Source organism: Entelurus aequoreus, linkage group LG28 (assembly GCF_033978785.1).
Source record: "Entelurus aequoreus isolate RoL-2023_Sb linkage group LG28, RoL_Eaeq_v1.1, whole genome shotgun sequence".
Lineage (NCBI taxonomy): Eukaryota > Metazoa > Chordata > Actinopteri > Syngnathiformes > Syngnathidae > Entelurus > Entelurus aequoreus.
In genome coordinates this window covers 2,062,890-2,085,823 of record NC_084758.1, presented here as the reverse complement: position 1 = coordinate 2,085,823, position 22,934 = coordinate 2,062,890, and the positions used below count along the sequence as shown (strand labels likewise).

At 39.7% G+C, this 22,934-nt stretch overlaps 2 protein-coding genes across 6 annotated transcripts in view; one reads left to right on the top strand and one right to left on the bottom strand.

Annotated features, from left to right (window-relative positions):
- The window catches only part of LOC133645102 (rod cGMP-specific 3',5'-cyclic phosphodiesterase subunit alpha-like), a 121,038-nt gene that overhangs the window by 71,489 nt on the left and 26,615 nt on the right, over positions 1 to 22,934 (bottom strand). Inside the window, exons 1-2 of one of the 5 annotated variants that reach the window (XM_062039907.1) lie at positions 21,824 to 21,992; positions 14,264 to 14,350 (exon numbers count right to left, since the gene is read on the bottom strand). The exons of 2 other annotated variants lie outside the window; for them this stretch is intronic. The gene's annotated coding sequence lies outside the window, so the exon portion shown is untranslated. Of the gene's footprint in view, positions 1 to 14,263; positions 14,351 to 20,200; positions 20,577 to 21,823; positions 21,993 to 22,934 lie in introns of those variants that run through there. 2 more of the 5 variants (XM_062039906.1, XM_062039905.1) reach the window with 2 other exon arrangements.
- Positions 749 to 22,934, top strand: part of LOC133645103 (sulfate transporter-like) — a 24,384-nt gene continuing 2,198 nt past the window's right edge. Inside the window, exons 1-5 of the mRNA XM_062039910.1 lie at positions 749 to 862; positions 14,788 to 15,395; positions 17,122 to 17,412; positions 20,256 to 20,704; positions 20,802 to 22,934. The exon at positions 20,802 to 22,934 is cut by the window's right edge and continues 2,198 nt beyond it. Of these exons, the coding sequence (XP_061895894.1) occupies positions 14,802 to 15,395; positions 17,122 to 17,412; positions 20,256 to 20,704; positions 20,802 to 21,654 (2,187 nt within the window). The 5' untranslated portion in view covers positions 749 to 862; positions 14,788 to 14,801 and the 3' untranslated portion in view covers positions 21,655 to 22,934. The remainder of the gene's footprint in view (positions 863 to 14,787; positions 15,396 to 17,121; positions 17,413 to 20,255; positions 20,705 to 20,801) is intronic.

The window sequence follows — 22,934 nt, the reverse complement described above, 5'->3', positions numbered from 1 at the left end:
ATGAATTAGAAAAATTACAACAATTCTAATAAACATTGTTAAAAGTGTAACTCCACATTATTTTTTTTGTAAGGCAGAATTGTTGACACGCTAGGTTACGCCGTTACACAATCGTATTATTATGGGCCTGCTGCAATGCATGTTTATGTTGAAGTATTTGGCAGACGCTTTTATCCAAAGCGACATACATCAAAAATACAATAAAACAATGACTGTAAACATGATCATCTAAGGGAAGAATGTAATAGAAAATATCAATACAAAGTGTCAAGACAGAATAAACTCAGCAACAGACATACAGTCTATAAGATATATAGATATCTAATGTATTCACACATTGTTTATGTAGCATGTATATATAACCTCATCACATTGTTTCTTCCACTTCAAAATAGCTGACCCTTCTCTGGGATTATACTCCCAGTTTTGATCTGGTCACTTATAGAAGAATATTCTATTACTGTTAAGCAAACTATGAATAATAAAACATGTGTCCTTTATCATAGCTACACGTATGACAAAAAAGCGGGTGAAAATCAGTGGTATTCAGTGAGGTAAAATGAATTAAATGCGCTGACAGTTCAAATGAATTGCACTGATTGGAGCGGATCACCACTCCAAGATGGCGGCCCCGCGTCTCGTCTGCGCCAGTAGGCAGTAGCGCTCCATGCTGTCTACCCTTACAAGATGTCTACGGTCGGCCATCTTGGACTCGCTCACGTGACGCGCCATGTGTCACGTCGGCAGGTGACGTCATCACGCAGGGGGCGCTCCGCGGTGTCTCCGGTGAGGAAGTGGAGCAGAATGAAAGTAAATAAGTTCTCCCTCCGCTTGTGAAGTGTCGCCAGCGAGTCGAGCTCAGGTCAGTGACTTGCACGCAAACCTTTTACAACATCGACGCCTGTCAAAAGTGCCACATTGGCTGCGTGGGTTTGACACGTTGAAGACTTGTTGACAAAGGCGCGCATTCATGCTGTGAGAGAGTTAGTTGTGACGTCATCGTCCGATCTCCAACAGTCTATTTTTACTGACTTACTTTTTTTCAACCAACTGTTAAATATAGCGAGCTGCAGTGAATAGTAATGGCGTTTTTGCTTGATGTACATTAGGAAATAAACGTGTGGGTGAAAATGAAGATATAGTTATGTTAAATTAATTTAATCAGGCTAAATTTGGGACCTCAGCAGGATTTTATGTGGGGGCCCCTCCTTTTCCATTACGAAATGTGTTCACACTTTATATATGTCAACGATGTTTATGTCATTTGGTTCATGTTTTGTATTAAAACCAATTAATGGGACCTTCCTTGTTAAATAATAATGCGAATGATACATTTTACATTATTAAAACATAAATCTATCATTTGTCCTAGCTCAAATCTTACCGGGATTCGAACCCAGTTCATCTGCCTTGCTCATGTGCGGGTGGGAAGTGGCTAGGGATAGGTTTGCGGTAAACAAATCATATTCAGTCATTCATTAATTGACATTTTTTAATATCTGCTCCTCTACGCCAAACGAGGCCACTCACAGCTCGTGTTCTGCTTGAGGGGCCACATTTTGCTGGGCGATATTTTCACCTAGAAATGATTGCTCATAAACAATATTATTGTCAGCATTATTTGTAATGACAATACATCATAATAATGCAAGTATACCCTTTTAAATGCAAGCAACTTGTATTTCTCTTATATTTTAACATTGGAGTTTAAATGTAAACGTTTAAAGACCCAGGGTAAATAAAACAAACAAATAGCATATTTTCCGGACTATAGAGCACACCGTATATAAGCTACGCCAGGGGTCACCAACGCGGTGCCCGCGGGCACCAGGTAGCCCGTAAGGACCAGATGAGTAGCCCGCTGGTCTGTTCTAAAAATAGCTCAAATAGCAGCACTTACCAGTGAGCTGCCTCTATTTTTTTAATTTTATTTATTTACTAGCAAGCTGGTCTCGCTTTGCCTGACATTTTTAATTCTAAGAGAGACAAAACTCAAATAGAAGTTGAAAATCCAAGAAAATATTTGAAAGACTTGGTCTTCACTTGTTTAAATACATTCATTATTTTTTTTACTTTGCTTCTTATAACTTTCAGAAAGACAATTTTAGAGAAAAAATACAATCTTAAAAAGGATTTTAGGATTTTTAAACACATATACCTTTTTACCTTTTAAATTCCTTCCTCTTCTTTCCTGACAATTTAAATCAATGTTCAAGTAAAAAAATATTTTTTATTGTAAAGAATAATAAATACATTTTAATTTAATTCTTCATTTTAGCTTCTGTTTTTTCGACGAAGAATATTTGTGAAATATTTCTTCAAACTTATTATGATTAAAATTCAAAAAAAATATTCTGGCAAATCTAAAAAATCTGTAGAATCAAATTTAAATCTTATTTCAAAGTCTTTTGAATTTATTTCAAAATTTTTGTTCTGGAAAACCTACAATAAATAAGGATTTGTCTGTTAGAAATATAGCTTGGTCCAATTTGTTATATATTCTAACAAAGTGTAGATTGGATTTTAACCTATTTAAAACATGTCATCAAAATTCTAAAATTAATCTTAATCAGTAAAAATGACTAATGATGTTCCATAAAAAGATTCGAATTAGCTAGATTTTCTTGTTTTTTTTTCGGTTGAATTTTGAATTTTAAAGAGTCGAAATTGAAAATAAACTATGTTTCAAAATTTAATTGTAATTTTTTTGGTGTTTTCTCCTCTTTTAAACCGTTAAATTAAGTCTAAATATCATTAATTATTAATAATAACATAGAGTTAAAGGTAAATTGAGCAAATTGGCTATTTCTGGCAATTTATTTAAGTGTGTATCAAACTGGTAGCCCTTCGCATTAATCAGTACACAAGAAGTAGCTCTTGCTTTCAAAAAGGTTGGTGACCCCTGAGCTACGCCCTCTAAATTTTAGAAGAAAATATTTTTTTCCATATAGTAGCCGCGCCGGACTATGAGTCGCACATTATACATGTTGAGTTATTTACACAGAAATATGTTTTAAATGTTTATTTACATACCTTAGTTGTTTCGTGTCTGTAACACGGCAGTACAACGGCTGATCAAACAAAACAGAAGTCATGGCCACGGACCCACTAGCTGTTTAAGCTAGCTCTCCAATCAGCTAAACCAGGGATGTCTAAAGTGCGGCCCGGGGGCCATTTGCGGCCCGCAGGTATTTTTTTAACGGCCCATTTTAAAATACGATTTAAAAAAATTAAAAACATAAAAACCAAACAGGTGAAATGTAACAAGAAAATGTTGCAATGTTTACTCTAATAACACAAAGCTGCCATGCAGGCTGTTTCTTTCTTAAAAAAAAAAATAATGAATGAAACTCAATGTTATTATGAATTATTGACCTATCCAATGCTCCAATTACGTCACATTAAATATTGCACTTTGAGATATTTTTTGGGGAAAATGTTGCATATTTTGTGTTTGCCATATAAAAAATTGAGCTTTTTTTTTTTTTTTTTTTTAAAGAAGGGCCTAAAACGAACAAACAAAAAACAAACACAAATACAACTTATAATTGACTGAAATGTTCTGGGGCCGTACTTATCAAGCTTCTTAGAGTGCCATTTTACACTTAAGTCCTGAGAATTTGCGAAATTTAGTCCTACTCTCAAACTTAAGAATAAAAGCTTTTTATCAACGTTCTTAAGTCTAAGAATCACTCCTACTCTCCACGATATTTAAGAGACCTTCAGAGGTGTCTTAAGTGGTTAGGAGTTGCCAGCAGGGGATGGCACTGAGGCGAGAGAGACGTGCGCCAACGTTCAGGGAACGGAACGATGTTTTTTTTTTTTTTTTGATGACGAGCAGCTGATCAAACGGTATCGTTTAGACAGAGCGGATATTATTTTTGTCACATATTTAATACTTTTCGATTCCTTGTTGATTTCTGCATGTGTCTGCAGTGGGCTAGTATATATAGAGCCACCCACACCAGTTTCAAATGAGTTGCCTAATTAATGAATCGGAAAGAAAATGTTATGACAGTAGCGTATGTGTGTGGCCGTGAGGTGAGTGACGTCAGTGAGTGTGTGGGCGAGAGAAGAGAAGAGAGGGAGCGGTAGCGTGAGTGCCGGCGGGGACTAGTTTGTTTTGTATTATTTTGTAGTTTATTGTCAAAATATACACTCCCATTGTCCACCCTAATATTTCCAAGATATTTCTTTATTCTTAGACAAGGGATTCCCTTCCGTGATTGGTCATTTCTATGGACACAGAAATGACGTCACCTAAAATTGCGTTTACGGCACATAGTAATGTCGTCATTCAGCTCTGAGTGTGACACTTAAGATTCAGTCCTACACTTCGCTGAAAGTGTGAGTAAGACGCTTGGTAACTAACTTTTAAGTGCAGCTTTCAGCCAAGAATTTATTTACTCTTAAGTCAACTCTTAGCAGACTTCTTAGGAGTCATTCTAAGAAGCTTGATAAGTACGGCCCCTGAAGTTGATCTCAAGATTATTGTGTTAAAAGTAAACAGTAAAAAAAATGTATAATTTACTTTTTAACACTTTAATGAGTAGGACCCTTTTGGTTCCCCAATAATTTTTGTGTGATTTGTTTTTAAGTGTCATCGCTCAAAAAATAATAATGAATTAAAATCAATAGTGGTATGAGTTATTAAATGATAAATAAATGATATTGACCTTTATTGACCTTTTTAAGGCTCCAATTATTATATAATCTCAAATATTCCACTTAAAAATGTTATTGGGTGAAAATATTGCATATTTTGTGTTTTTTCCATAAAAAAACAGGGTTTTCTTGGACAAAAAGAGCATACGACTTAAATCTTTAAAAATGTTATATTGACAGACCTAATGTTGATCTATGGATTTAAAACTTGAATAATAATACTGAATAATGACAACACCCTTTGGCCTGAGTGGAGGCCTAAATGTATATTTTTTATACATATATTGTATTGGTTTTTAAAATAAAAAAATATCAAAATGGCCCCCGCTTGCTTTGATTTTTCAGTGTGCGGCCCTCAGTGGAAAAAGTTTGGACACCCCTGAGCTAAACAGACTCACGTTTTGGTGTATTTACTGAGGAATTAGTGAAAGTGAAACAATGGAAACATTGTAAGTTAATAACACTAACACAGACACTCGTAAACGTGTTCGTATATTAGCCAATGCTAACGATGCCAGCTTCATTACATTACGGTTGCACTTGCAAACGTGCATGACAACACCCATGTGACGGTTTAGTGAGTATGAATTGTTATAGTTGTATTGTAAAACTTACAAACGTTGCTTGGAGTGATGAATGAAGATTCCCTACGAGGAGAAACGCTATGGACGTCTAGAAGACGGAACAGCACTGGTACTTCCGGTTGAAAGCTCAGTCTAAACAACAGGGCAATGCAGCACCTGCAGTGAGCAAACTCTTCCAAAAGATGGCGACATCGCACAAGCAGTGACACACCTATTTAGTGTCTTTGCTTGGTTTTTTTTACAATTTGCATAATGGCTGTCAGTGAAGAAAAATCCATAAATGATCTGCACCGTTTTATATTCCGCAGGGTACAAAGTGTAGGAAAAGAGTAGCGGCTTATATTTGACGGTAACACAAATACAAATATTCTCTGTCTGTTAGCAAAAGTTAAATAAAAATCACAGCCATAAGCAATTGAATGTGTTCTGTCTCTGCTAAATGTACAAAAACCAAAACAATAAAGTTATTGTGACCAAAATGATCATTATTATTGCGGTAACGTTGAATGTGCTCTGAAAGTACTCAACACTAAACTAAACTCGGTTAACCACATTTGTATTTTTTAATAACTAACATAGATAAAAATGCAATATACATTCTTGTCAGAGGAAACATTTTGAAAAATATTGTCCTGGCTTCATAAGGGCCATATTGTATTTATTTCTGTGTTTAAATATGATTATCTTCTTCCATTTGAATTTGTTTTAGAATATCAATATTTTTCAATAAATGCAAATTGGGAGATCACTTCCGGTTTCTGTGACAGTTTCAAGGTGACACTGGAGGTCATAACGACCAAAGATGTTATGTTCGATGTGAGTACTGTATCTTAGCTGTTTAGACAATAATGTGCTTACACACCTTTAGATTGGGGTAGGATGTTTCTTAACGGGGAAAGACGTTAATGTCTTACGTTTTCATGTTAGCATTTGAGCTAATGCTAGTTGGTCCATCATTCTACCCAGTGTTTGCCATAAACTGCCAAGATACCTGGGGCGGCGGGGGCGTGGCTATGGGTGTGGTCAACATGCCATCATCGAGTAATTTGCATAATTTACTACAATGATGTGATTTTCTCTAAAAAGGCTAAAAAAATGTATACTTACTAATTAATAATAACAGTTTTGTTTTAAACGTCCATCCATTCATCCATCTTACAATATAATTACAACACTTTATGTACATATTTATATACAGATTTGAACAATAAGTTATTCACTGAAATATATTTATTAATTGTGGTTCTTACAAAAAATATATCTTATAAAATATAAAAGCTAAAATGTCTCTTAAAGCTCTGCCCCTTTAATTAGTGCATACTAAATAATTTAACTTTAGCCTACTACTACAAGCATATTATTTACCAGCAACATAAAGTGAAACAGAGGCAGAGGTGTCCTGCCACAGTCAGTAACAAATAAACAGAAAACAGTAGTGGTCAAATACAAATAAGGCAACAAGAGAAGTATCCTACACTTCTCTTTTGTAAAGTAAATGTGAACAGCCGATATGGGCATCTACATCAACTATATGATTTGCCTGAGAAGCTGGACAGGACACCAAAAAAATAAAAATAAAAATAAAATAAATAAATAAAAATATTTTTTTATTTTATTTGTGGCGGACGTAATTATTTCGTGGCGGGCCGCCACAAATAAATGAATGTGTGGGAAACACTGCTACCGATGTGCGGTTACCAATCACTATTGGGTAACGTAAACAGGCACGCACGTGACGACTATCGAGTCTGGCAAAGTTAATTGACTTTAATCCGGTCAAGAATATGTCTTTAAAAAGTCTTTCTAAAAATGAGCGCCCGTTTGTCTGTAGGTTGTGAGTTCAAACCCCGGCCGAGTCATACCAAAGACTATAAAAATTGGAGCCATTACCTCCCTGCTTGGCACTCAGCATGAAGGCTTGGAATTGGGGGTTAAATCACCAAAAATGATTCCCGGGCGTGGCCACCGCTGCTGCCCACTACTCCCCTCACCTCCCAGGGGGTGATCAAGGGTGATGGGTCATAATTTCGCCACACCTAGTGTGTGTGTGTGACTATCATGGGTACTTTAACTTTAACTTTGTGTACTTTCCTGGATGTTTGTACTACATTTGTGTTATTCCGTGTTGATATTTGCTCTGGCAAAGTGTCACCAGTACAAAGTAGGAGGTCATGTAATATGACCACTTGAAACTCCACATGTTTTCTTTCAGGCGGGGAGCTTCCACTAGATCAGGGGTCACCAACCTTTTTGAAAGCAAGAGCTACTTCTTGGGTAGTGATTAATGCGAAGGGCTACCAGTTTGATACACACTTCAATAAATTGCCAGAAATAGCCAATTTGCTCAATTTACCTTTAACTCTATGTTATTATTGATAATTAATGATATTTACACTTAATTGAACGGTTTAAAAGAGGAGAAAACACAAAAAAAATGAAAATTAAATTTTGAAACATAGTTTATCTTCAATTTCGACTCTTTAAAATTCAAAACTCAACCGAAAAAAAAGAAGAGAAAAACTAGCTAATTCGAATCTTTTTGAAAAAATTGAAAAAAGAACTTATGGAACATCATTAGTAATTTTTCCTGATTAAGATTAATTTTAGAATTTTGATGACATGTTTTAAATAGGTTAAAATCCAATCTACACTTTGTTAGAATATATAACAAATTGGACCAAGATATATTTCTAACAAAGACAAATCATTATTTCTTCTAGATTTTCCAGAACAAAATTTAAAAAAAAATTCAAAAGTTTTTGAAATAAGATTTAAATTTGATTCTACAGATTTTCTAGATTTGCCAGAATATTTTTTTAAATTTTAATCATAACAAGTTTGAAGAAATATTTCACAAATATTCTTCGTCGAAAAAACAGAAGCTAAAATGAAGAATTAAATTAAAATGTATTTATTATTCTTTACAATAAAAAAAAACAATTTACTTGAACATAGATTTAAATTGTCAGGAAAAAAGAGGAAGGAATTTAAAAGGTAAAAAGGTATATGTGTTTAAAAATCCTAAAATCATTTTTAAGGTTGTATTTTTTCTCTAAAATTGTCTTTCTGAAAGTTATAAGAAGCAAAGTAAAAAAAAAAAAGAATTTATTTAAAGTGAAGACCAAGTCTTTAAAATATTTTCTTGGATTTTCAAATTCTATTTGAGTTTTGTCTCTCTTAGAATTAAAAATGTCGAGCAAAGCGAGACCAGCTTGCTAGTAAATAAATAACATTTAAAAAATAGAGGCAGCTCACTGGTAAGTGCTGCTATTTTTAGAACAGGCCAGCGGGCTACTCATCTGGTCCTTACGGGCTACCTGGTGCCCGCGTTGGTGACCCCTGCACTAGTTAGTACAAGCAGCCAGTTGTGTGAAGCGTAACCACGGCCTCCTCGCTTTAACCCTTCAGTCACCCTCCACCAAAAAGACATTTGAAATGTTCTGCATTTTTGTTCTCCTTCTCGCAGCGAAGCACGAGTGCTAACCACTGATCCACCGTGTACCGAAACCTGACCTCAAATATTGCACTTTAAAGAAAGTGTTCACAAAAATATTCCATCATTTTTGTATTTTCTCATTATTTCTTAAGAACATTTTTTTAATCAATAACATTTTATCGTATCCGTGGGTAGGTCTGAAGCTGCTGAAAGATTTGAAGTGTTTAAAGTTGAAAAAATAAACATATATATGCGACTTACTTTTAGGAATCTGTCCATTTTTCGGCCAAAGTGAGATGGTGTGACTTCTTGGTCAAACTGGAATTACCTCATATATTTTGTCTTCTTCCCATAATAAATACATGTGTTTATGAAAAAAAAACAAAAAACATAAAAATATATAAAAACGCTTTATCTATGGATAGGTCTGATGCTGTTGAAAAAAATGTAAAGCGTTTAAAAGTTAAAAATAATATATGACTTACTTGTAACATTTTTTGAGCATGTTCGTTTTTTGTAAAACAATGTATTGTTCCAAAAATAATAATGCATTAAAATCAGTGTTGTTTGAATTATTTACCTATTAAAGACTGTAATTACCTCATCTAAAGTATTCCACTTTGCAACTCGTCTTTTGGAAAATATTGCATATTTTGTTTTTCCTATAATAATAATAATAATAATAATAATACATATACTGTATAGACACACATAAATAAATAAATAAATAAATAAATATATATATATATATATATATATATATATATATATATATATATATATATATATATATATATATATATATATATATATATATATATATATATATATATATATATATTAGGGCTGCAACAACTAATCGACTAAATCGATTAAAATCGATTATAAAAATAGTTGGCAATTAATTTAGTCATCGATTCGTTGGATCTATGCTATGCGCATGCGCAGAGGCAATTTTTTATTTTTTTAATTAACCTTTATTTATAAACTGCAACATGTACAAACAGCTGAGAAACAATAATCAAAATAAGTATGGCGCCGGTATGCTGATTTTTTTCCAATAAAATACTGGAAAGGATAGAAATGTAGTTTGTCTCTTTTATCCGATTATTAATCGATTAATCGAAGATTAAGGATAGAAATGTAGTTTGTTTCTTTTATCCGATTATTAATTGATTAATCGAAGTAATAATCGACAGATTAATCGATTATCAAATTAATCGTTAGTTGCAGCCCTAATATATATATATATATATATATATATATATATATATATATATATATATATATATATATATATATATATATATATATATATATATATATATATACATACAACAGTAAAAAAAAAAACATAAAACATGTATACAATCATTATATCTATGGATAGGTCTGAAGCTGAAAAGAACATTTAAAGAGTTTGAAATTTAAAAAAAAAAAAAGACCTACTGATAAGTGTGTCCGTTTTTCGGCTAAGAAGGGATAGTGTGAGTTTTTGGTAAAAACTGTCGTTCTTCCAAAAATAATAATGCATCAAAATCAGAGTTGTTATGAATTACTGACCTATTAAAGGCTGTAATTACCTCATCTGAAGTATTCCACTTTGCAACTTTTTTTTGGAAGATATTGCATATTTTGTGTTCCCTATAATATATATAAAGTTCAAAGAACACAATATATGAAAGTTAAATAAAAAAATATATGACTTACTAATAAAACTTTTTTAAGCGCGTCAGTTGTTTGGCTCAGAAGTGATAGTGTGAGGTTTTGGTAAAAAACTGTCATTGTTCCAAAAATAAAAATGCATCAAAATCAGTGTTGTTATGAATGATTGACATATTAAAGGCTGTAATTACCTCATCTAAAGTATGCCACTTTGCAAGTTATTTTATATTGTGTTTTTCAACATTACGAGTATGTAAAACTGTATATCTATGGACAGGTCTGAAGCTGGTGAAGAATTTAAAACATTGAAAGTTAAAAATAATATATGACTCATTCAGAACACTTTTTTGAGGCTTGACGTAGTTTTGAACTAAGTAAACTTGAGGGTTAAACGGTCAAATGGAGCTAGTTTTTATGAAGCTGAACGAAAATGAGACTACGTTTCCACGGCAACAACCTTGCTGTCTTACACAATTTCCTTATGCAGTTGTAAAAATGAAGGGCCACAAGCAGGCTGAGGGTCTTGTAGTGTGCATGCCAGCCCACTAGATGGCTGAGGGTCTTGTAGTGTGCATGCCAGCCCACTAGATGGCAGTGTTGCTATACTTCTTAACATCTTTCAGTCTTTAAATACCTTTATCTTCTTCCGTTCTAGTTTGTAAAGTTGTTTTTTTAACGATGAAGGCAAAAAGTGTGTTGTCCGCTTCACTTCCTGTTAATGTGACATCACGTGATGTCACTTCCTGTTGTATAAAGTCAAGATCAATCACTCTGTGCTAATAGAGCACAGGACGTGGGTTCAATGTACACAATGACATATCTTAGTGGATCGGACAGTAATGTTTTCATAAAAGTTTAGATTTAAGTTCAATGTTTTCATGTTAGCATTTAAGCTAGCTAGCCAGCTAGTGCTAACTTTTTTTCTCCAGTCCGTGAGTTTATGGAAGTGCAGTTATCCATCAACATTTAACAATCATTTTCATTCAAACCTGTAATCCTCACCGTTGGGACTTTTACCATAAATACCGTTTATCGTTAAATCCCGACAAATACTACTGTATACTGTACACATTATTACAGGATACTGGAGTAAGCATACTTGTGTTTAAATGGCAATGAATGGCTACCAAATTCGGTGTTTTTATAGTTACCAAATCACCAAATTGACTCAGCACTACCGAGTACCAATGCATGTAATATCAAGCATAGCAATAGCAAACAAGGATAACTAAGCCAGGGTGTCAGAACTGTGGCCAGTAGCTATCTTTTTAACAATCATTAGCATTAGCATATTAGCATGCTTTTTTTTTAATTTTTTTTACAAATTTTGCAGGTATACAACTCAGCGTCAAATTTTTTTCTTACTTGACGAATGATACCTGTCAGCATGCTAATGTTAGTATGCTACCTTTTTTGTCGTTTTACACCTCAATCACATTTTGGTACTTGATGCATGCTGACATTAGCAGGCTAGCATTGTAAACTTTCAGGTACACACCTCAGAGTAATATATGTTTTGGTACCGTATTTTCCGCACTATAAGGCGCACCTAAAAACCTCCAGTTTTCTTAAAAACTGACAGTGCGCCTTATAATCCGGTGCGCCTTATATATGGACCAATATTGAGCCACAACAGGTCTCGTAACTACGGGATGCATAACGTAACCCCAGCCTCTACTGTAGCGTCGATTCTATGCGCCTTATAATGCGGTGCACCTTATATTGCGGTGCGCCTTATATACGAACAGTTTTAAAACAGGCCATTCATTGAAGGTGCGCCTTATAATCCGGTGCGCCTTATAGTGCGGAAAATACGGTACTTGACGCATGTTAGTTTGAAATTGAACAATGCTAGCATTAGCATGCTATATTGTTTAGCTAATTTAGCAGGTATACACCTCCCTGTCATATATTTTGCTATTTTTACTAATGCTAACTATAAGCATTCTATTGCTATCGTACTGTTAGCATGCTAGCCTTTTTTTCTCATATTTTACTGTCTGGCCAGAGTGCTAACTGTTAGCATTTCAGTTCAGCTTCGGCTCTTCAACATTCCTATGAAATTTCTAATGAAATTAAATTTTCGAGTTCTTTAAAAAAAAAAATCTACAGCTGGTTTTGAAGGTTCAAACTATGCTCCAATGAGGCGAGAGTACCCGTAGTTTGCTGGAGGCGGATACTGGTGAGCAAATCAAGCGCTCTTTGTCTTTCTGTAACCTAGGTGTGTCCTAAGTGCAGCCCTCCGGGGCCATTAGTAGCTATTTTTTTAACGGCCTGCGGCACAATTGTTAGCATGCCAGCTATTTTGCCAGTACACACCTCAGCGTCAAATGGGTTGTTACTTAACCAATGATACCTGTTAGCATTTTAACGTTAGAATGTCAGCTTTTTTTTTTAAGCAAATTTAATAAGTACACACCTCAGTCATATGTTAGTACTTTGTATGCTAACATTTTAAACAAATTTGTACAGTGAACACATCAGAGTAATATATTTTAGTACTTAACGCATGTTACAGTTAGCAATTTAGCACATTTTTTAGCTAATTTAGTGACATATATTTTGGTATTTCACTGATACGAACTGTAAGCATGCTATTGTCAGCATGCTAGCTTTTTAGGCTCATATTTGTGACTTGGCGCGATCTGGCCAGCATGCTAACTGTTAGCATTTCAGTTCAGCTTTGGCTCTTCAGCCTTCTCAAAAATGTCCGACTAAAATTTTATTTGCTAGTTCTTTGAAAACAATCTATATATTGTACTGGTTTTACAGGCGAAAACGACCAAAAGGCCCCCGCATCCTTTGATTTGTCAGTCTGTGGCCCTCAGTTGAAAAAGTTTGGGCACCCCTGCTCTAAGTAGTATTAAGTTCAATCATTTAAATTGTATTATTAAACAAATGAACATATACCACAACAAGGACACACAAAATAGGGAAAATTGATACCATCTAGTACAGACACGGATTCCCAGGTACCAGAAATGGGTACCGTATCGGTTCAAATATGAATTCTCAATAAATGTACACTCTGAAGAAAGAACCATGGCACACACCTCATTATTCAATACAGCATATCAATCATTCCCAGAGTTTAATTTGAGGTAAAAACTTCGGGAAAGGCTCTTTTCTATTTCAGCTTCATTTTTATGACCTCACAAACTGGAGAAAAGTTGAGCCATGGACTCAGTACAAGATCTTGTAGAACGTCTAATTCAGGGTAAGCATACGGGCGCACAACAAATAGATTCACATTTGAAACGCGATTTCTTACTCCTTAAATAAAATAGTGAACATACTAGACAACTTGTCTTTTAGTAGTAAGTAAACAAACAAAGACTCCTAATTAGTCTGCTGACGTATGCAGTAACATATTGTGTCATTTATACACCTATTATTTTCTACACATTATAAAGAAGAAACTGTAAAAAATGATTATTAATCCACTTGTTCATTTACTGTTAATATCTGCTTATTTTCTCTTTTAACATGTTCTATCTACACTTCTGTTCAAATGTAATAATCACTTATTCTTCTCTTCTTTGATACTTGACATAGTTTTGGATGATACCACACATTTAGGTATGGATCCGATACCAAGTAGTTACAGGATCATACATTGGTCATATTCAAAGTCCTCATGTGTCCAGGGACATAAACACTTACTTTATAAACATAATATATACATTTAAAAAAACCGAAAGATGTTGTTGTGATGTCAAAAAATATCGACGTAATCATAGTAGTATCGATTAGATACGTACGTGCCTGTACTTGGTATCATTACAGTGGATGTCAGGTGTCGATCCACCAGTGGCGTTTGTTTACATTGTGATGCCGGTAAGCTACAGTGTGTTGTGAAGCATGTGTACGTATTCCTCGTCCTCCAGTGATAATGTGCATGAAAGAAACTTACTTTATTTGTCGTCATGTTTTCACAGTTCTCCAATAGATACTTTTGTGTCGCTCCAATCCTCCTTTTCCTCCTGCGCCCGGCCGCTCACTGTTAAAGACAACAGATGATTAGATCAGCACGTACCACCTGCGCAATCTTAATCATCTGCCAGCTGTGTCTCGCCGTCCGCACATGCCACGCCCCCGTCTGATGGCGCTCTGTTTTCAGCACCTTGGACAGAGGCGGTGACCTTTTCTCCTGCAAGCGCGCTGATCACATTCCCTTTCCACACATACATACACAGTATATATATCATTTGTATTATATATGTATATTTTTATGCCATGTTAATGCAACCAGAAGGACATTTTCTAACCGGTAACATTTAGAATCTTCCCACAAATAATGAAATACTGGCAGTATAAATAATTGAGGTACTATAGAAATATAAATCATCTGTTCTGTGATCAAGCCGTGGCCCTCATAAAATGTTTGTGAAGTGTCACATTTTAAGGCTCTCAACTGACGACTTGTGTTGACCTTAGAGCGGAGTCGGACGATGCATCATGGAGACGCGTCAGAGGACAAGGCCGAGGGCGAGCAGCACCGGCCGCTCATGCTGGAAAGAGTGGAGGGTGGAACATCTCCCGGCTGTTGGACTGCGGCGTCACGGCGGCTGAAGAAGCACTGCTCGTGCTCGCCACAGAAGGTCAAGGCCAAGATCCTGGACTTCCTTCCCATCCTAAAATGGCTGCCACACTACCAGCTGAAAGACTGGATCCTGGGCGACGTCATGTCCGGACTCATTGTGGGAGTCCTGTTGGTCCCCCAGTCCATCGCCTACTCCTTGCTGGCTGGTCAGGACCCCATCTATGGGCTCTACACCTCCTTCTTCTCCTCCATCATCTACACGCTCCTCGGCACCTCCAGGCACATCTCTGTGGGCATTTTTGGGGTTCTGTGCCTGCTGGTGGGCCAGGTGGTGGACAGGGAGCTGGCGTTGGCAGGTTACCTTGCAGAGGACATCAGCACCAACAACAGCGCCGCCCTCCTGGCGGCGCCTGGGAACGGCAGCGCCATGTCGCAGTGTGACCGGAGCTGCTACGCCATCGCCGTGGGGGCGACGGTCACGTTCACCGCGGGGATTTACCAGGTACGGCCGTGGTCAAGAGTCACTTCCTGCTTACTGTTCCACCTTGGTCAAGCGTCACTTCCTGTTTACTGTTCCACCTTGGTCAAGCGTCACTTCCTGTTTACTGTTCCACCTTGGTCAAGCGTCACTTCCTGTTTACTGTTCCACCTTGGTCATGCTTCACTTACTGTTTACTGTTTTACATTGGTCATGCTTCACTTCCTGTTTACTGTTCCACCTTGATCGAGCATCACTTCCTGTTTACCACTTCCTGTTTACTGTTCCACCTTGGTCATGCTTCACTTCCTGTTTACTGTTCCACCTTGGTCATGCTTCACTTCCTGTTTACTGTTCCACCTTGATCGAGCATCACTTCCTGTTTACTGTTCCACCTTGATCGAGCATCACTTCCTGTTTACCACTTCCTGTTTACTGTTCCACCTTGGTCATGCTTCACTTCCTGTTTACTGTTCCACCTTGGTCATGCTTCACTTCCTGTTTACTGTTCCACCTTGATCGAGCATCACTTCCTGTTTACCACTTCCTGTTTACTGTTCCACCTTGGTCATGCTTCACTTCCTGTTTACTGTTCCACCTTGGTCATGCTTCACTTCCTGTTTACTGTTCCACCTTGATCGAGCATCACTTCCTGTTTACTGTTCCACCTTGGTCATGCTTCACTTACTGTTTACTGTTCCACCTTAATCGAGCATCACTTCCTGTTTACTGTTCCACCTTGGTCATGCTTCACTTACTGTTTACTGTTCCACCTTGGTCATGCTTCATTTCCTGTTTACTGTTCCACCTTAATCGAGCATCACTTCCTGTTTACCACTTCCTGTTTACTGTTCCACCTTGATCGAGCGTCACTTCCTGTTTACTGTTCCACCTTGATCGAGCGTCACTTCCTGTTTACCACTTTCTGTTTACTGTTCCACCTTGATCGAGCGTCACTTCCTGTTTACTGTTCCACCTTGGTCGAGCGTCACTTCCTGTTTACCACTTTCTGTTTACTGTTCCACCTTGATCGAGCGTCACTTCCTGTTTACTGTTCCACCTTGGTCGAGCGTCACTTCCTGTTTACCACTTTTTGTTTACTGTTCCACCTTGATCGAGCGTCACTTCCTGTTTACTGTTCCACCTTGGTCGAGCGTCACTTCCTGTTTACCACTTTCTGTTTACTGTTCCACCTTGATTGAGTGTCACTTCCTGTTTACTGTTCCACCTTGGTCAAGCAGCACTTCCTGTTTGCCACTTCCTGTTTACTGTTCCACCTTTGTCGAGCGTCACTTCTTGTTCACTGTTCCACCTTGGTCAGGCGTCATTTCCTGTTTACTGTTCCACCTTGGTCAAGCGTCACTTCCTGTTTACTGTTCCACCTTGGTTGAGCGTCACTTCCTGTTTACCACTTACTGTATATGGTTCCACCTTGGTCGAGCGTCACTTCCTGTTTACCACTTGCTGTTTACTGTTCCACATTGGTCAAGCGTCACTTCCTGTTTACTGTTCCACCTTGGTCGAGTGTCACTTCCTGTTTACCACTTTCTGTTTACTGTTCCACCTTGATCGAGCGTCACTTCCTGTTTACTGTTCCACCTTGGTCGAGCGTCACTTCCTGTTTACTGTTCCACCTTGATCGAGCGTCACTTCCTGTTTACTGTTCCACCTCGGTCGAGCGTCACTTCCTGTTTACTGTTCCACCTTGGTCGAGCGTAACTTCCTTTTTACCTCTGGTCATCTCCTTCAGGTGCTGATGGCTGTTTTCCAGGTGGGCTTCATCTCGGTCTACCTGTCCAACCCCCTCCTCAGCGGCTTCGCCACCGGAGCCTCCCTGACCATCCTCACCTCCCAGGTCAAGTACCTCCTGGGCCTGAAGCTCCGCAGGCCCCAGGGCTGGTTCACGCTGATCAAGACCTGGTTGGGTCTGCTGGCCAACGTGGGCCAGACCAACCTGTGCGACCTGCTGACCAGCCTGGTGTGTCTGCTGCTGCTGGTGCCCACCAAGGAGCTCAACTACCGCTTCAAGGCCAAGTTGAAGGTAAAAGGAAGAGCGGCTACTCCTTGGTCACCATGTTGGTAGTTATAGTTAACACTTCCCCCTCTTTAAGAGCAGATGTTGGTAGTTATAGTTAACACTTCCCCCTCTTTAAGAGCAGATGTTGGTAGTTATAGTTAACACTTCCCCCTCTTTAAGAGCAGATGTTGGTAGTTATAGTTAACACTTCCCCCACTTTAAGAGCAGACGTTGGTAGTTATAGTTAACACTTCCCCCTCTTTAAGAGCAGATGTTGGTAGTTATAGTTAACACTTCCCCCACTTTAAGAGCAGATGTTGGTAGTTATAGTTAACACTTCCCCCACTTTAAGAGCAGATGTTGGTAGTTATAGTTAACACTTCCCCCACTTTAAGAGCAGACGTTGGTAGTTATAGTTAACACTTCCCCCACTTTAAGAGCAGACGTTGGTAGTTATAGTTAACACTTCCCCCACTTTAAGAGCAGACGTTGGTAGTTATAGTTAACACTTCCCCCACTTTAAGTGCAGATGTTGGTAGTTATAGTTAACACTTCCCCCACTTTAAGAGCAGACGTTGGTAGTTATAGTTAACACTTCCCCCACTTTAAGAGCAGACGTTGGTAGTTATAGTTCACACTTCCCCCACTTTAAGAGCAGACGTTGGTGGTTATAGTTAACACTTCCCCCACTTTAAGAGCAGATGTTGGTAGTTATAGTTAACAATTCCCCCACTTTAAGAGCAGATGTTGGTAGTTATAGTTAACACTTCCCCCACTTTAAGAGCAGATGTTGGTAGTTATAGTTAACACTTCCCCCACTTTAAGAGCAGATGTTGGTAGTTATAGTTAACACTTCCCCCACTTTAAGAGCAGATGTTGGTAGTTATAGTTAACACTTCCCCCACTTTAAGAGCAGACGTTGGTAGTTATAGTTAACACGTCCCCCTCTTTAAGTGCAGATGTTGGTAGTTATAGTTAACACTTCCCCCTCTTTAAGTGCAGATGTTGGTAGTTATAGTTAACACTTCCCCCTCTTTAAGTGCAGATGTTGGTAGTTATAGTTAACACTTCCCCCTCTTTAAGTGCAGATGTTGGTAGTTATAGTTAACACTTCCCCCACTTTAAGAGCAGATGTTGGTAGTTATAGTTAACACTTCCCCCACTTTAAGAGCAGACGTTGGTAGTTATAGTTAACACTTCCCCCACTTTAAGAGCAGACGTTGGTAGTTATAGTTAACACTTCCCCCACTTTAAGAGCAGATGTTGGTAGTTATAGTTAACACTTCCCCCACTTTAAGAGCAGACGTTGGTAGTTATAGTTAACACTTCCCCCACTTTAAGAGCAGACGTTGGTAGTTATAGTTAACACTTCCCCCACTTTAAGAGCAGATGTTGGTAGTTATAGTTAACACTTCCCCCACTTTAAGAGCAGATGTTGGTAGTTATAGTTAACACTTCCCCCACTTTAAGTGCAGATGTTGGTAGTTATAGTTAACACTTCCCCCTCTTTAAGTGCAGATGTTGGTAGTTATAGTTAACACTTCCCCCACTTTAAGAGCAGATGTTGGTAGTTATAGTTAACACTTCCCCCTCTTTAAGAGCAGATGTTGGTAGTTATAGTTAACACTTCCCCCACTTTAAGAGCAGATGTTGGTAGTTATAGTTAACACTTCCCCCACTTTAAGAGCAGATGTTGGTAGTTATAGTTAACACTTCCCCCTCTTTAAGAGCAGATGTTGGTAGTTATAGTTAACACTTCCCCCTCTTTAAGTGCAGATGTTGGTAGTTATAGTTAACACTTCCCCCACTTTAAGAGCAGACGTTGGTAGTTATAGTTAACACTTCCCCCTCTTTAAGTGCAGATGTTGGTAGTTATAGTTAACACTTCCCCCACTTTAAGAGCAGATGTTGGTAGTTATAGTTAACACTTCCCCCACTTTAAGAGCAGATGTTGGTAGTTATAGTTAACACTTCCCCCACTTTAAGAGCAGATGTTGGTAGTTATAGTTAACACTTCCCCCACTTTAAGAGCAGATGTTGGTAGTTATAGTTAACACTTCCCCCACTTTAAGAGCAGACGTTGGTAGTTATAGTTAACACTTCCCCCACTTTAAGAGCAGACGTTGGTAGTTATAGTTAACACTTCCCCCACTTTAAGAGCAGACGTTGGTAGTTATAGTTAACACTTCCCCCACTTTAAGAGCAGATGTTGGTAGATATAGTTAACACTTCCCCCACTTTAAGAGCAGATGTTGGTAGTTATAGTTAACACTTCCCCCACTTTAAGAGCAGATGTTGGTGGTTATAGTTAACACTTCCCCCACTTTAAGAGCAGATGTTGGTAGTTATAGTTAACACTTCCCCCACTTTAAGTGCAGATGTTGGTAGTTATAGTTAACACTTCCCCCACTTTAAGAGCAGACGTTGGTAGTTATAGTTAACACTTCCCCCACTTTAAGAGCAGATGTTGGTAGTTATAGTTAACACTTCCCCCTCTTTAAGAGCAGATGTTGGTAGTTATAGTTAACACTTCCCCCACTTTAAGAGCAGATGTTGGTAGTTATAGTTAACACTTCCCCCACTTTAAGAGCAGATGTTGGTGGTTATAGTTAACACTTCCCCCACTTTAAGAGCAGATGTTGGTAGTTATAGTTAACACTTCCCCCACTTTAAGAGCAGATGTTGGTAGTTATAGTTAACACTTCCCCCACTTTAAGAGCAGATGTTGGTGGTTATGGTGAGCCCAGAATCCAAGATGTCACAGGAAGTAGCCTTCTTGCTGACAAACTTGAAACAAATCAAGCACACTTACTGCTTCAGTTTTCTTTCACTTTCAGTCTGGTTTTGACTTCCTGTTCCTTCTTCAGGCTCCAATCCCCTTTGAGCTCTTTGTGGTCATAATCGCCACACTGGCGTCTCATTTCGGCCGTTTCCACGTGGACTACGGCTCAGAGGTGGCCGGGGAGATCCCCACGGGCTTCCTGCCGCCGCAGATGCCGACGTGGTCCCTCATCCCCAACGTGGCGGTGGACGCCTTCTCCATGGCGCTGGTGGGCTTCGCCATCACGGTGTCGCTGTCGGAGATGTTCGCCAAGAAGCACGGCTACCAAGTGGACGCCAACCAGGAGTTGTACGCCATCGGCTTCTGCAACGTCCTGCCGTCGTTCTTCAGCTGCTTCACCACCAGCGCCGCCCTGACCAAAACGCTGGTCAAGGAGTCGACGGGCTGCCAGACGCAGGTGTCCGGGCTGGTCAGCGCCGTGGTCCTGCTGCTGGTGCTGCTGGTCATCGCGCCGCTCTTCTATTCCCTCCAGAAGTGAGTCTCGCGTGAGAGGAAAAGAGGGGGGGGTCACAAAACACATTTTAAAAAGGCTCTACTCTAAAAGTTGTCCTGTGCTTTCTTCCGGGTCTAGGTGCGTGCTCGCCGTCATCATCGTGGTCAACCTCCGCGGCGCTCTGCGGAAGTTCGCCGAGGTGCCCGGCATGTGGCGCGCCAACCGGGTGGACGCCTCCATCTGGTTGATCACCATGGCGACCTCGGCGCTGGTCAACACGGAGCTGGGTCTCCTGGTGGGGGTACTGGTGTCCGCCTTCAGCGTGCTGGTGCGGACCCAGCGCGCGCAGGTGCTGGAGCTGGGCCGCGCCCCCGGCAGGGACCACTACGAGGTCCTGGCCTCGTACCAAGGCCTGCACACCCACCCGGGAGTGGCCGTGGTCAGATACCCCGCCCCCGTTTACTACGCCAACCAGACTCTGTTCAGGAAGTCTTTGTACCGCCGCGTGGGGCTGGACCCCGTGGAGGAGAAGACTCGCCGCGTCAAGTTGGAGAAGAAGTCCAAAGACAAGGAAGGAGTCCAGGACGCTTTGCGCTCGGAAGACGGCGAAAGCGCCGCCAGTGTCACTTTGAGGCTGGACAAGAAATCTCAGTGCGCTTTACGCGGATTAGTGCTGGACTGCAGCGCCATCTTGTTCCTCGACGGCGTCGGTGTCAACGCCCTGAAGGAAGTACGCCAGGATTACGCCGAGCTCGGGGTCACGGTGGTCCTGGCTCAGTGCAACACCGCCGTCCTGGACGCTCTTCAGCGAGGGGGATACATCCCGGAGAGGGACGACGGGGTGGTTTTTTTCACCATCGCAGACGCCGTCCATCACGTGCAGCACGCCTCCACGCCAAATGTGCAGCACACGTCCACGCCAAATGTGCAGCACGCGTCCACGCCAAATGTGCAGCACGCGTCCACGCCAAATGGCGACGCCGGACACTGAGGTCGACTGATGATGTGTTTACAAATGCAGAAGCAGTTACTGAAAGTGGCAAATTATTCACCAACTTTATTCTTTTACAATCACAAATAAGTCCTGGTTCAAAGTCAAGAATACTTTTTTTAAATTCTACATATGCAGTAACTATTTTTGCAATACTTTTTATACGCACCTTTTGTATGGGAGAGTTTTCCAAAAACTGGAACGATGTCATTTCCGTGGAAAATTTGCAGAAATGCTGAAGAGCCAAAGTGGAATATAAATGCTAACAGTCAAGTAACAAACATGAGAAAAAAGAGGCTAGCATGCTAGTGTTAGCATGCTAGCTTCTTTTGCCATTGTGCCGGGCCCAAATGTACATTGGTAAACCTCACACTCTGACAACCTTAAGAGCAGCGCAAGTTCCCGAGTTGCTAGCTCAGGCTTTTAGCTCGGTACCTAGCACGCTCCTCTTTCACGCCGGACGACCCAGGTTTAGTCCCGGGCGGAACATAAAAGCAGGGTGCCGTGACCTGGACCAGAGTGAGGTTTTAGGGGGTGAGTTTAACGAATGCCAAATGTACGTTGGTAAACATCACTCCCTTAAGAGCAGTGCAAGTTATCGGGTTGCTAGCCCAGGCTTTTAGCTCAATAGCTAGTGCGCTCATTTCTGATGCCGGACGAACAGAAAAGCAGGGACTGAACCGGGCGGGTTACAACGGTGCTGTGACCCGGACCAGAGTGAGGTTTTAGGGGGTGAGTGTAACGAATGCCAGCCAGTGAGCCCGGCCCAAATGTACGTTGGTAAACCTCACTTCCTGACAACCTTAAGAGCAGCGCAAGTTACAGAGTTGCTAGCTCAGGCTTTTAACTTGGTACCTAGGACGCTCCTCTTTCACGCCGGACGACCCAGGTTTAGTCCCGGGCGGAATATAAAAACAGGGTGCCGTCACCCAGACCAGAGTGAGGTTTTAGGGGGTGAGTTTAACGAATGCCAGCCAGTGAGCCCGGCCCAAATGTACGTTGGTAAACATCACTCCCTTAAGAGCAGTGCAAGTTACCAGGTTGCTAGCCCAGGCTTTTAGCTCGGTAGGGGTTAGGGTTAGGGTTAGGGTTAGGGATAGGGTTAGGGTTAGACGCACGAGCGTCTCCGATGCCGGACGAACCAAGGTTTAGTCCTGAGCGGAAGATAAAAACAAGGACTGAACCGGGTGGGTTACAAAGGTCCTGTGACCCGGACCAGAGTGAGGTTTTAGGGGGTGAGTTTAATGGATGCCAGCCAGTGTTTCAGGCCCAAATGTACG